Raw genomic sequence first — 14,137 nt, 5'->3', positions numbered from 1 at the left:
AATATATATTTTGAAAAAAGATGTTATTAAAAAATGTAATGTTATGAAGAGCAAACAAAACAATAAATAACGCTGCAATTTTTGTAAAGTTTAATTTGAAAAAGAGTATAATATTACAATATTATGGAAATAAAGCCATAATATTACAAGTGAATACTTGGTACAAGAAAAACTAAAAAAACAGGAGCAAAAAAGTGTAATGAATGGGGCCCAAAATTCATAATAATGTGCGTTTTAATTTATAACACAAATCTGAGGTGCTGATTTTTCCTGAAATATATATGACTTCTTAGCATAATGGGTCGGTTAACAAAATGTAAAATATCAAAGTGGCCACTGCATCCTTTGAGTTTTTAATATACTTGTTAGAAAAAAGTTTTAAAGTCTGTTTTTAATGTATCTTTGGTTTTGCATTTGATTTTGTTACATTAATGTTTAAGTTGAGATTTTCAATAAATATTTGAAAATACCATCAGAAGTAATTGTGACAAAATGTTTTAATAATAGGAATAGTAATGGCTGAATTTATTGTGAACATACGTATATTACCCAGCACTTTATATTTCCTCACCCAACATATTTTATCATTTCAATACTAGCAACAGAGGCACTTAGCATATGACAAAAATAAACAAATGTGACAGGACAACATAAACAAATACATCTCCACATGCTACAAGTACATATGTCACAAAGTACTGTATATGACCTCAACTATTTCATTTATTCTTATTTGTTGACTTTAATAACATACAGTATCACCTTGGATACTAGTTTTTTTGTTTCGGCTAGTGTACTTCCCTAGGTTATACCTCCTCGGTGGAGGTGCTGGACAGGCGGCATGGCTTGGAGAGGGGAGATTCAACAAAAACATCATCCTCCATGCCTTCTTCAATTGGCTTCATCTTTGAGGAAGTCCTAGCACCGGGTGATTTTTCTACATCAGATGGAGACAACAACACAGAAATGTAGCAATTTGATGCAAAAATATTAACGTGATATACGGTTGAGTGGATTCTGTTAGACTAAAAAGCTCTCAGTGTCCCTCCATTAACACAAACTGTTTCCAAATTGCAACATTAAGAGCTTTTGTGCCAAACAGAGGAGCTACTCTAAAAGCATTTTGAGGGAAAACAGTTAATTCCATTTGTTTTGTTTGTCAGAATCAAGCAGCATCTGGTAAAAAAAATACTGTATTGATGTTATGCTTCCTCTTATGTGTATGTAATATATTCTGTTTTTAAGTGCTTTAATCGTGTTTTTTTTTTTTGCCATGTTGACTTCAACTTTCCATATTTATAAAGCTTATATAGCCACGTTTTTCTCAAGCTTGTGTTTGTTCATTTTTTTTTTTTATGGTAGCGCTGTCATGCTCTCCCGCTCTCAATCGCAACCTCTTCTCTTTCATAAGCTGTCATGTACGTCATTAAATTGTCACCCGCTCGCTATGTCCCCCATAGTTGACGCCTTGAAAGTAAAGTGCAATGATATAACCATTACAACTAATATACTGTAACTATGTAAGTATGTGAAACTGTGCTATATAAATTTGACCTGACTTGACCTCTTTCTGAGTGACAGTATGACTTACGAAGAGAAGAGCCAGCAGATCCTCCTCTCAGAATCTGATTAAGGACGTCATCACTATCACTAGTGCTGGCCATGCTGTTCCTCATTTGCATCATTGATAGCTGAGAGCAGAGGCTGGGCTGGCGGTCCATCTTCTTCACTGCCTGAGACCCAACATCATTTCAACAAGTTCACATCACACCAATACATAATCAGAAAAATAGGTATGATTTGTTTTTCTTTGTTTTTAGATTTTTTTTTTTCACCCACCTTGTCACTGAGTGTGGGGTCATTGAGGGAATAGAGCTTGTTGGTGATGTCTTTTCCAATGAGGTACCTGAACACTTCATTAAGAAACGTGTTGGACTCCAGAAAGTAGGTGAGTCTCTCTCGAGACCAACACAGGATCTTACAGTTCTCCTCTGCCATAATGGTTACCTGTCAGTCATATTAGAAAAACAGACACGTCAAATGAAAATTAATTGGTGATTACTGTAACATAAATAGATTATAATTCATTTGACCCCAATGATGGCAAAGAGTCTTTTGCATGATTTCATCAAGCATCGTTTTTTTCTTACCTGGAACTTCTCTCCTCTGTGCATCACAGTGGACCTAAATTCTGGGGAGTCGACGAATGCATTGGTGTAGATGTTGTGAAGGAAATGACCTCGGTAGGACACTTTCATCCTGTTGCAAAAAAACAGCAGAATTCAGAAAGACTTTTAAGTTTTGGACTTAAAAGTCTGCACTAAGCTTCTCCTTACTATATATATACTTTACTGGGTGTCCCTAAAGTCTAGACATATAATACATAGTTATAATATACAGTACATACTGTATATTAGACAATCAAATATATTAAGAAATAAGAAAGAAATAATAATTTAAAAATTACAAAGTAATAAATTACATTAAAAAATATTAAAATTATACTGCATACAGTAATGACTTGTTTATTTTGGATAATTGGTTCCTTATTTACAAATGGAATATTTTCATAATTAAGAGCATAAAAAAAACTGTTTCCGACCTTCTAAATACGATTTGTAAAATTATTAGAGCCCTCTAGACATGAACTAACACCCCAATAGTCACCTTTATGCTTGTATTGGCCAATATAGTAGACATAACAACAGTAAATATGCCATTTAAGACATAAATATGACTGATGATTGGACTGTGTATGTGTCACTATAAATGTGTTCCCTAGGTGAGTAGAGCAAGTGGTGGAAAGGAAGTGATGGTTGCCGTGGGTTATGGATTATTAGGGATTTTTATTAAGGATCAATGTGCCTTTAGTGAGACAATTCAAACCTGCAATAAATGGCTGTTGTGTGTATGGTGATTGTGTGTATTACCGAATATAACAGTGACATTACTGACACCTAGTGACTAGTGTAGAATACTGCACCAACGTCATTGAAATGCCTTATTAAATGCTTAATTTAGGCAAAAAATATGGAACATTAGCTTAGATTTGGATACGTTTGATTTATTAATATATTGTGATGTACCATGTTAGAGTGAAAAATCTAAAGTCAAACCATGATGTAGTGAGAGATGAGTATTTGTTGAATCATATTCAATAAAAAAAAAAAATGTTATTTAATATATGATAATATATTATTATATATGTATTATTGCGCATTATATGTGTCCAAACTTAGAGAAACTCTGTATATTCGGATAGATTTTTTCATAAAAAAACACTATTATTTTACATATATTATATTATATTTTATATATATATTTTTAACACTATTATTTTATTTATATATAAATATATATAAAATAATAGTATTTTATTTATATATATACATATATATAAAATAATGGTGTTTTTTCTATGAAAAAATATATCCAAATATACAGAGTTTCCATAAGTTTGGACACATATAATGCACAATGATACATATATTCGAGCAAAAAAAACATTTATTTTTTATTCATATTTTATTTAGCAGCTACTGTATCTGAATTTTGATGAAGGCACCAACCATTCAGATTTATACAGACATATCGTCCCTTCATTGACAATATAAAAATATGAGGTAGTTTTTCATCATCTTTCTACCAACAGGTTATAAAGAGTACATACTTTCCTTTGAGAAGAATGCTGAGTCGTTCATCCACGGAGGTCTTGTCCTCTGCAGCATAGGCTTGCCCTTTCTTGAGCGTCTGGATGGTGCAGAACTGTCCTGTGAGCCTCTGGAACAGAGCCTCGTTCACATGTAGGGGCTCAAACATCCGCTTGTACACAGACCTCAGCTCCCTGTCAATCTTAATCTGGCACAGCAAACAATGTGGATTTACTCTTTGCACAACGAGTTTTTACTATAAAACATGACGAGGTGTCAGCTGGTCTATGTGACAACACAAAAAGCTGAGGAGAAGAGGGCTTTTGTATTGTAAAATCCTGCTCCGATTCTGTCAGTTTGCTTTTGGCTTGTTACACTAAATCCCCCAGAGGTACTTTTCCATTTGATCAAACTTGCATCACATTACCATAAAGCAGAACCAAACCCGGGAGGCTATGTGACCTGCTTCCTCAGACAATGCAAAACAATGTAGCCAGTGAACTAACTAAACCAACTAAACTAACTGACCAAAGGTGCATTCACACTTATAGTCCTTATGTACCATATATATAAAACCATAAAATGTTGTTGGAGATTTATAGTGGTCTTTGTAGGCGGATCCCATTACATCCAGTAAAAAAGACAGTCTGTTTCATCTGTTTTTCTATCTTTAGAATGCACAGGAAAGAAAAAACATGTGTTCATGTCTGGGCGGTTAGCGCGCAGACCTCACAGCTATGAGACCAGGGTTCAATTCCATCATCGGCCATCTCCGTACATATTGTATAAATTATTATTACGTATTAAGTACCGTAAAACTGGGTTGTAAGGGACAGCGGGGTAATAAGGGACAATTTTTGGGAAAATGTTTTTTGAACGGGTTGCACGGCGGACGAGTGGTGAGCGCGCAGACCTCACAGCTAGGACACCCGAGTTCAATTCCACCCTCGGCCATCTCTGTGTGGAGTTTGCATGTTTTCCCCGTGCATGCGTGGGTTTTCTCCGGGTACTCCGGTTTTCTCCCACATTCCAAAAACATGCTAGGTTAATTGGCGACTCCAAATTGTCCATAGGTATGAATGTGAGTGTGAATGGTTGTTTGTCTATATGTTCCCTGTGATTGGCTGGCGACCAGTAAAGGGTGTACCCCGCCTCTCGCCCGAAGACAGTTGGGATAGGCTCCAGCAACCCTCGTGAGGAAAAGGCGGTAGAAAATGAATGAATTAATGAATGTTCATGTCTCACATAAGGATTATGGATGATGGGCAAAAGTTTAGTTTTCCTTTAAGCATGCTGTACATACATAAAATGGTGACTTGATTGGACCGTGTATGTGACGTGTACATTGTGCGACAAAACTCATCTAAAAAATGTCGGTTTCTGGGTTACATCCTCCCGTAATATTTCTGTTTCTATGGAAAGGAGTGTTGTCATTTAGTGACATCATCACTGGTGTTTTGGTGCATTGGTGCAGTATACATTCACATTTGTGCTCAAGTGGGGTACAGTGATTGCATTCACCAGACCAAAACAAACACTAAAACTGATGGACAACTCACCGGCCTGCGTTTATACAAGAGGAACATCAAGTGCATGAAGTTGACCACCAGGAAAACCACGTTCCAAACCATCACATCCATGTTACATCTGTACAGTGTTGCCCACGCGATGAATAGGCCACATCCTGTCAGGGTGTGAGAAGTATGACAGAACATATTACCAACTGAGAAACAGAATACATTTCATTCCAAAACTATACTATATACTGTACATCTATGAACCGAAATTGGAAATGGTAATGGTTTTATTTCATTTGAACATGCATCGGATTACAATTGAATGCATCACATAATCAGTTCACAGTTCCACATGTCCAAAAGGAGTAGGAAGAAGCAAAGCTTATTAAATCCTACCCATCCATCTGGTAATTTTACAACCACTAACTGTTTCATTTGTTCACTTCCTGCTTTCTATAATACAGTTTAAGGTTGTTTTTTTTTAAAATAATGTACCTCGTACCAAAGTACGAGGTGATATGACCATACAATGACATTATGTGTACCATAGTAACTGTCAATATAGTGATATATAAAGTACATCATTGACTTGAAATTGACTTGTCATTGTGTCCAATATATTGTGGCTTTTCTTTCTTTTCCTTTTTGCTTCTCTCTGTCAGTCCCTCTGAGACATGCCTCCAAAAAAAAAAAGCGCTGTATAAATAAGTACCACTTTGAATTTACAACCCTGTTTCCCATGAATCTTGCTGCTTCCTGTCGCCTGTCTGATTCCAAGTGCAATATAAACACATTGTAATGCTTTTTCCATTCACCATGTTCTCCTTTCTGAAACTTTACGACAGGGCAACCACGTCTTTATGCAAATAATACAGAAATAACACAACAGTCATGTGGTAACAGTCTCCAGGATTTGGCACCCCAAACTGACCTGTCACCAGAAGAAGGCGCAGCAGGATCATGTGCAGACCAAGTGTGGTAGGGATGAGCAGGCCGAGCAGCAGGGACAAGTTCCCCACGTGGAAAAGAAGATGGTGGGTCTGCTCCCACTCTTGGCAAGTGGTGGTGTTGGGCTCCATTGACGGGAATCCCGGGCTGACTGAGTGAAAGGGGGGCAGGGTGGTAAAAAGGAGCTCCGGGGTAGACGACATCCTGCAGAAGGGTCACCTTGGAGAGGAGGGCAAAGATTATGAAAGACGATAAATTACTTGGGGCTAAAAAATTGGAGCATCGTTATCACAATGGATTTTTATGCAAATAACATTTGTTGTTTCAAAAACCTTCAGTTCCTTGAAGTTGAGTCTTTTTTGAATGTATTCATGACATACGCTAGTTTAGGACTGGTTACTTGTTTTCAACATTTGCACCATTTTAAGGCTTGTAGTCTGAATTGTTTTGTGTTTTCCATAGGAACACAAACACAACCCCACAGCCCTGATTTATGAACAGGTTAATAACAAAAGACTATAAATACCCTATTTGAACCTAATTAAAATCATTTGTTTTGCATGAACTTTTGTCTTGTTCTTTTGAAAATTGATATTGAATGTATAATATTTCACTTTTGGATAACTCTATATTTGACTATTTCAAATGTACTTGCACTGTATGGTGGATTATCCTTCCATAGAATAACTCACTATATTGAAGGAAATCTCTACATAAAGTGTACCACAATGGATTTTTAAATGACATTGTAAACAGAAAACACTTCTGAAGATAAACAATAGACTAATCGATTTTCTCTACGTGTGATTGCAGCGCGGTTGGGGGGGTGCTGATAAAAATAGATGCACACATGCTCGATCTCTATTGAGGGATTTCTCACACCTCCAACTTTCCGAGTTAACACCACGAACAAAAGGCATTTAACTTACCGATTGAGAGACAGTCAATGGAATATGCGAGGGAGCGCCAACGGCAGAGGAATGGCTTCTTTGGAAGAGTGGGGACAGCCTGGACCCTCAGTCAGATAGAGAGGGCTGCACAATGTGCGTCGCACATTCCACGGTCTTGACAAGCACTGACTAAAATGGACTGGGATTGAGAAGTAGCACATGTGCAGTGACTGAGGCCTCCAGCAGGGGGGAGCAACAACACATTTACAAGTTATCTTTATTTCCTTTTAGTTCTCTTACAGTAAAAATTGTTGACTTTTCCAACACAAGAATTTCTATTGTGTTTTATTTGCAGCATTTATGGATTTCGCTTTTGTTTGACACTGCATACACAAACACAATATTATCCAGTGACTATAACACTAGCAGTTCTATATTGAATTTACTATGCTTATACATATCTGTGTATAATCATTTATATGATAAAGTTACACAAAACAGTGTCATGTGACTGCATTACTAAAACACTAAATATGACCATATTTACAAGTTCCAAGCCCGAACAAGTAGAGAAATTAAATAGTGTTTTTGTTTACTAACATTTATATGCATTCAACCAACAATACAGGTACAACCAAATACATTCATTCATTCATTTTCTACTGCTTTTTCTCTACTGCTGGAGCCTATCCCAGCTGTCTTCGGGCGAGAGGCGAGGTACATCCTGGACTGGTCGCCAACCAATCACAGAGCACATATAGACAAACAACCATTCACACTCACATTCATACCTATGGACAATTTGGAGTCGCCAATTAACCTAGCATGTTTTTGGAATGTGGGAGGAAACCGGAGTACCCGGAGAAAACATGCGCGGGGAGAACATGCAAACTCCACACAGAGATGGCCGAGGGTGGAATCGAACCCTAGTCTCCTAGCTGTGAGGTCTGCGTGCTAACCACTCCACACAACCAAATACAGTGTTTTAAAATATGAATTCATATGTATGTTGTGAAGTCTTGTTGACATTTCAATTTTGAGTCCTGTCGACCACCCCTCTACCTGGACCAACAGATAGTATTGGGTATTAAACAGTACCGTCACACCGTAACTGGTAGTCTGCATTGTAAGCGGGATTTCCCAACGTAACACATGAGATTTCGGTTTATGCCACACTCTTCTCCAGCAGATATTTAGCTATCTTGGTGTTTGTCAAGCTAGACGGCACATTCAGTCCACATTCATTTTCCATCCCCTCCTGCTCAAAGCTTGACCAAGTCACCCATTCACATGGACAAAAATCAGACCTAACAGTTATTTATGCGTCGTCATCTATTACTCTTTTGACCACATATTGTTTTGATAAGCCAAGTAGCCCCACCAACTAACCGGAACTATGCTCCTCATCACCAACATCTGACCAGAATTAGGCTCACAGGACCAAGTAGGGGTTAAGTCACTGTTGTTGTACTCCACTGCAGATGGGGATGTCATACAACAACAAATTATCCACATTATCCGTTAACCACATTCAAAATCATCCAAACATATTACCATCTTACGGTTTACAACAGTGAACGACCAATTAATTAATATTATCAGACGATATTTTTGCATTTTGACTTATTTAAAACTGGATTATTTAGGCTCAGATGCGAGCTTCTCCGTCTGCAGTTCTGTCTCCAGTATTGTCCCACCCACGGCACCATCTGATTGGTTGCATACAGAGCCACATCCCAGATAACAGCCAATCGCTAGTGAAACATATCCATACATTGTGCGGACAGACAGATCAGTAGTGCAGATATACTATGGTTGTATCTTTGAAAATGAATTGAATTACATGTATGAAATTTATATGTATTTTATGCAAAATGTGTGCCATTTCAGCACTTTATGTGTGTTTGAGAATTTGGGTTAGTTTACAATATGTACGCCATATTCCAAACACCTACATTATGTGCAGCTTGCAAGCTCCTTGCAAGCTCCCTGCACTTGTTCAGAATCGTGTGCAATGTTTACCAAAACATTACTGCAATGAAACCGGTAAAAATCTTCACCACATTCTGAAAGTGCGAAGGTGTGTCATGCCTGCAGCAGTATTTGAGTGGCCAAGCAGTCATTCCTGCACTGGGACTTTTGAGGGGACATCTGCCGTTTCTAATTCAGTCCCTGGCATGTGGCAGTAACTCGGTAAGCGGAGATCATAGCGGTGTCCGGAGCAGTCGAATGCCTTGTCGTTAAGGGAGTACAGCTTCTCTGCAATATCATTCCGCACAACCAGGGCAAAGATCCTGGCTATGTAGCGGTGTTTGGCAAAAAGAAGGTAGAGTTTCTTCCGCCTCCATGATACGTACGTACACGGGTTATCAGCGGACAGGGTGACCTAAAGAAAGGAAAACACATAATAAATGGATCATAAAGTGTTAGAAAACTTTGAGTAAATCTTGTGTCTGTTCTAACATCTTGCGGAAAAAAAGTTTCGAGATATGTGATGACCTGGAATACCCCCTCCTCTGATGGTCTGAGTGAGTCCCATTCTGGTGAATCCAAAAACTGAAAGGGATAGATGTAGTGTAGAAACTCATCTTGAACTGTCACTCGGATTCTGTAGGACAAACAAAAAAAGAAAATATATGAAATTAAATATATGACGGTCTCGAAGACCATGAATGCATCTTGGATGAGTTCTGACTGGTGATTGGATGAGTGTGAGGAAGGGAGGGGTTGGAACTGGCCTGCCAGGGAAACCGATTTCCTTGAAAAAATGATGTAAATGTAACTTAAAAGCTATAGTTGACCACTCTAGATGTTTTACTTGGTACACTCAAGTGAAATTGTTTTTTTTTTATGAGTTTGTTCTATTTATTTATCTAAGTTGGGAGTGGGGTTGCACGGTGGGGGAGTGGTTAGCGCACAGACCTCACAGCTAGGAGACCTGAGTTCAATTCCACCCTTGGCCATCTCTGTGTGGAGTTTGCATGTTCTCCCCGTGCATGTGTGGGTTTTCTCCGGGTACTCCGGTTTCCTCCCACATTCCAAAAACATGCTAGGTTAATTGGCGACTCCAAATTGTCCATAGGTATGAATGTGAGTGTGAATGGTTGTTTGTCTATATGTGCCCTGTTATTGGCTGGCGACCAGTCCAGGGTGTACCCCGCCTCTCGCCCGAAGACAGCTGGGATAGGCTCCAGCACCCCACGCGACCCTTGTGAGGAAAAGCGGTAGAAAATGAATGAATGAATGAATGTGCTTGCCTGAGTACTCAGTGTTTGAGTCCTATGTTACAACAGTTGCTGGAGGAATAAGTACTCCAAGGCATCAAACAACTGTAACAAAACAAATGTTACTAAATGGCCACAAATATGACTTCATGTACTATATTAAATGTACAAAGATGTTCCACCATCACAACATTAGTGATGTAGTCACCTGCCAGTCAGGAGCAATGACAGCTTGTCAATGGCCGTCTTCCCCTCAATGGCGAAACAATGGTCCTTCTCTATGGTGTGGATGTCTTCGTCACAGCAAGCAACAATTTTCCCAAAGTGTGAAAGCGACACTCCAAGCTTTTTAAACAGGCAGTTGTAAAGCTCCTGGAAGTCCCTTTTAAAAGACACTCTCTGGAGTCTGTAGGCAGCATGGAGAACCTGCCCCAAACACACCGAGAAGAGCGCCAAACACCACAGGAAGGCGTCATTGGTGCAGGGGTCCGTCCAAGCCCAAAGAGTGGCGCAAAAAAAGCCCAAAGTCAGGAAGGTGAACAAATAGAGCTGTCCGTAAAATCCGCTTCCACCCATGAAGCCGAGAAAGAGGAAGATGTGGGCGAGGTGATACACCGAGCCCTCGGAGCCGTTTTTCCATTTCTCACATAAAGGGTATGTGTTCTCAACGAGCTTCACGGTGAAGTTCATACTTTCGAAGTCTGGAGGATCCATTTTTTTTTTTTTAGAAATGTTAACAACTAACAGTACATTCCACCTATAGTCAAGACAAGTCCAGCCCGAGCAGTACAATTTAATAGGCAGAGAAAACCACACAGTTGAGGCACCTGACTGTGTTAAGTTCGAGGAGTTTAGCCACGGTCAAACCGGAAGTAGGTTAAAGTTGTAAAAATAAAAGTAAACTTTATAGGAACACGTGCATTTCAAATTATAATACCGATGAAAATGTCATTCATATTAAGTAAATATTATTATTTCAGTAGTTAAAAAGATTAAGAGTGAGAAGTGAAGAATAATTAGTTCATTGTCATTGTAACAAATAAGAAATTGAAGGTGCAAAAAAAGTATAATATAATAATACCGACAATAATACACTTAGTAAATAAAGTGTCTTGGACCAGTAATAAAAATGTGAATTTCCTTGTATGTGAGGTTATGGCTATATGGCAGTGTTCAGTGCAATTTCAGCATTGGCATAAGACTGAGAGTCTCAACATTTCTGGATGTGGTCGGAGCATTTTTCCTATATACTGGTAACAAGAGCAGAGAAATATAGTCTAACTGGTCCAATATGGTCCAATGTGCAGCTGGTGTTTTAGGCAAGAAGAGAAGAATGCAGATTTGTCTTATACACAACATGATTTGAGTATTTTATTCAAATTAACTTATTATAGTGCAGTTCATCTATTGCATCGATAATAAAGGTAACTTTGTTTATTTAAATGGGAGATAGTCAGTTGGATGAAATATGTAGAGCAACACAGAGGGCCAGAGAACCCCTTTGGCACATGTCATATTCTCTCAGCAGATGGTATGACGCTGTTGCAGGAAAACTCTCACTGGGTCTGACCCCCTTTTTCAGACATGGGGTTAATGGCAGTGTTGTGCAAAAGAAGAAGAACACGGCATCATATTTCAAATTTGGGGCTATGTACTATGTATATCAATGTTAACGTTGAGGATCGTGTGTGTTTATCAGGTGTGTGTATGTGCACGCGTTTGATAGCATGCATGGAGCTCGGGAATTTATCTGGCCAGATATCACCAGGCACCTACAACCAACTATTTATAGCATCTTCTAACCCCGAGGTCACTCTGGATGCGTATAGAGTCATGTAAACAAAGTAGTGTTACCCTCAATGGTCACAGGGTTGAATACAAGATGTGATAATATACCACATATAGAAGGAAATCATTATGCTTTACACATAGGGATTCGTATACAGTACGTGAGTATGGGGATTGTACTTTCTAGTACATTTAAATGGCACTCTATCAGGTAGAGGGGTTTAAAATGCAATACAGAATATTATATCAGATATCAATAGATTCAATCATTATCTCTGTAAAGGCAAAATATAAAAACCGACCCTTTATTGAATTACTGTACTATGCAGGTAAATTTAAAGAGTCTGTTGTGTGTGTCCTGGCGTTGGGTGAAATTTGCCAATATTACTATATGTCAGCCTGCGCCTTCTGTCACACACAATTGTGCTCACAGCACAATCCAAATACAAACATCTATTTTCTGCAAGTTCTGGAACTATCCTCCACAGGCTCTTTTTTTAAAGCCATCCCCAAATATTAACTTTTTTTGGAAAGGATTGCAATGCTAGTAGACTTTCTTCTCACAAATGCCAGCTGTCAGCGATACTCAGCCAAATATTAGACCTTTGGTTTAATCGGAGCTTAGTGTGATGACGTACATACAGTAGCTTGGCTAAGTCAGTTATTCTAATGGTAACTATCAATCTCCTCTATTCCAGCCCAAGAAATAAGTGAGTAACTTTGCAGATTCTTGGTTCAAATCTCAGTTTAGTACGTGTTCTGGGATTGACTAGCAATCAGTCCTGGGCGTCCTACATCTACATCCTACATCAGAGAGGTGACCTTGAAACAGGATAAGTGACATGAAATGAAAGATTAAATGAATGCTACCTTCCAACATTTATCTTTAGGCATCAAGAACAACTCGGAAAAAGTTATTTCCCACTCTGACTTTTCTCTGGAGAGACCATTGTGTCCTGTCCTTATCTCTTGGACTGCTGCAGCTCTAGGTGTTCACATCTCTCTGAAAGAAAAAAAATGAAAGAAAAATAGGTACGATGGGTTCAACCTGAAGCACAACAAAAGCAGGTTCAGACTTCTTTTATTCTTCCAGCATAATAAGAAAAGAGCAGACATGAATTTTTTGTTTGACATTCAGTCGAGATTTCCCGTGAGACTTCTTTCTGATAACAGAACTGCTCAAGGGAAAGGGAACCAGAAAGCTTTTTTGAAAGGTCTGTGGAGCAAAAAAGAAGTGAAAAGGTGCATGTCTGTCAAGTCATCTACACACTTATAAAAAAAAAAAAATCATCATGTTTTCGGTTTTATGCTAGGAGACGAATTCTAAATCCAATTTGAGACCAAATTAATGTGTATGGAAATCTGTTCCATCTGCTCTGCATGGTGTGTGCTCTATTTATGTGTGATCATTAATTTCATTTCCTATCCAATATTGGGATGATTATACTACTGATTACGGAGTCACCACAGCGGATCTATTTTTTTTTTGAGTCCTTTAAAATTCCAGATGCCCTTCCTGATGAATACTGATGATGCTTACTAGTGCAGAGTCAAACCCCGGGTACAAGACATCATACAAGACATCATAGTCATTTACTGATTTATTTTATATTCTGGAGTATATAGCGAGCGTTCCAGGAAGCGTGTGGGTGGGTGAGACATTGACAAGAACTGCTTCACTAACACCTTTTAAAAATAATTTTCACATGAGAAGAAAAACTTTTGCCTACATCAATCAGTAAGAACCTTTATCCAAGCCTTTCAATTACATATATGCTGGATTTATGCAATGTGACCGTTCAGATTGCTGTAGCATCGGATTTATATGAGTCGCATTTTAAAAAATTTGAATTTTGCTGTTCACACTGACATGAAAAAATCAGTACGCCAATTACAAACACTTATATACATACAAATATACATAATCTGCCCTATAATTGATCTTTCTGACAGCCTAACTTTAAAACTAGACTAAAATAACCATGCTGAGTGGGAGCTGGAGGACAAAGTTTAAGATGATTGCATTGATTATTGAGTCAAAGCAGCCTTAGACACACAAGATGACTTTGCTGTGTGGATGGAGACCACTTGGTGAGCCCGAGATGGAATGTAACCAAGAC

The 14,137-nt window shown here is 38.4% G+C and overlaps 2 protein-coding genes across 2 annotated transcripts; both read right to left on the bottom strand.

The window, feature by feature from the left end:
- Positions 1-167: 167 nt before the first annotated feature.
- Positions 168-7,252, bottom strand: bves (blood vessel epicardial substance). The gene is made up of 8 exons (XM_058053607.1): positions 7,045-7,252; positions 6,099-6,334; positions 5,210-5,334; positions 3,671-3,858; positions 2,151-2,259; positions 1,840-2,007; positions 1,592-1,733; positions 168-937 (listed from the first exon to the last, which is right to left on the bottom strand). The coding sequence occupies exons 2-8, from the start codon at positions 6,316-6,318 to the stop codon at positions 807-809; spliced, it is 1,083 nt and encodes a 360-aa protein (XP_057909590.1). The 5' UTR covers positions 6,319-6,334; positions 7,045-7,252; the 3' UTR covers positions 168-806.
- A 9-nt stretch (positions 7,253-7,261) lies between these two features.
- On the bottom strand, positions 7,262-11,046 carry popdc3 (popeye domain containing 3). Its single transcript, XM_058053609.1, has 3 exons — positions 10,438-11,046; positions 9,505-9,613; positions 7,262-9,391 (listed from the first exon to the last, which is right to left on the bottom strand). The coding sequence occupies exons 1-3, from the start codon at positions 10,941-10,943 to the stop codon at positions 9,125-9,127; spliced, it is 882 nt and encodes a 293-aa protein (XP_057909592.1). The 5' UTR covers positions 10,944-11,046; the 3' UTR covers positions 7,262-9,124.
- Between the last annotated feature and the right edge of the window lie 3,091 nt (positions 11,047-14,137).

The sequence above is a fragment of the Doryrhamphus excisus genome, chromosome 17, assembly GCF_030265055.1.
Source record: "Doryrhamphus excisus isolate RoL2022-K1 chromosome 17, RoL_Dexc_1.0, whole genome shotgun sequence".
In the NCBI taxonomy this organism is placed as follows: Eukaryota; Metazoa; Chordata; class Actinopteri; order Syngnathiformes; family Syngnathidae; genus Doryrhamphus; species Doryrhamphus excisus.
This window is presented reverse-complemented; position numbering and strand designations above follow the sequence as displayed.

Coding starts and splice junctions, on each gene's coding strand:
- bves (XM_058053607.1), bottom strand. CDS start 6,318: ATGTCGTCTACCCCGGAGCTCCTTTTTACCACCCTGCCCCCCTTTCAC. Junction 5,335..6,098: donor GCGCCTTCTTCTGGTGACAG/GTCAGTTTGGGG, acceptor ACACCCTGACAG/GATGTGGCCTATTCATCGCG. Junction 1,734..1,839: donor ACCCCACACTCAGTGACAAG/GTGGGTGAAAAA, acceptor GTTGGGTCTCAG/GCAGTGAAGAAGATGGACCG.
- popdc3 (XM_058053609.1), bottom strand. CDS start 10,943: ATGGATCCTCCAGACTTCGAAAGTATGAACTTCACCGTGAAGCTCGTT. Junction 9,614..10,437: donor TCATTGCTCCTGACTGGCAG/GTGACTACATCA, acceptor TTTGTCCTACAG/AATCCGAGTGACAGTTCAAG. Junction 9,392..9,504: donor CAGAGGAGGGGGTATTCCAG/GTCATCACATAT, acceptor TCCTTTCTTTAG/GTCACCCTGTCCGCTGATAA.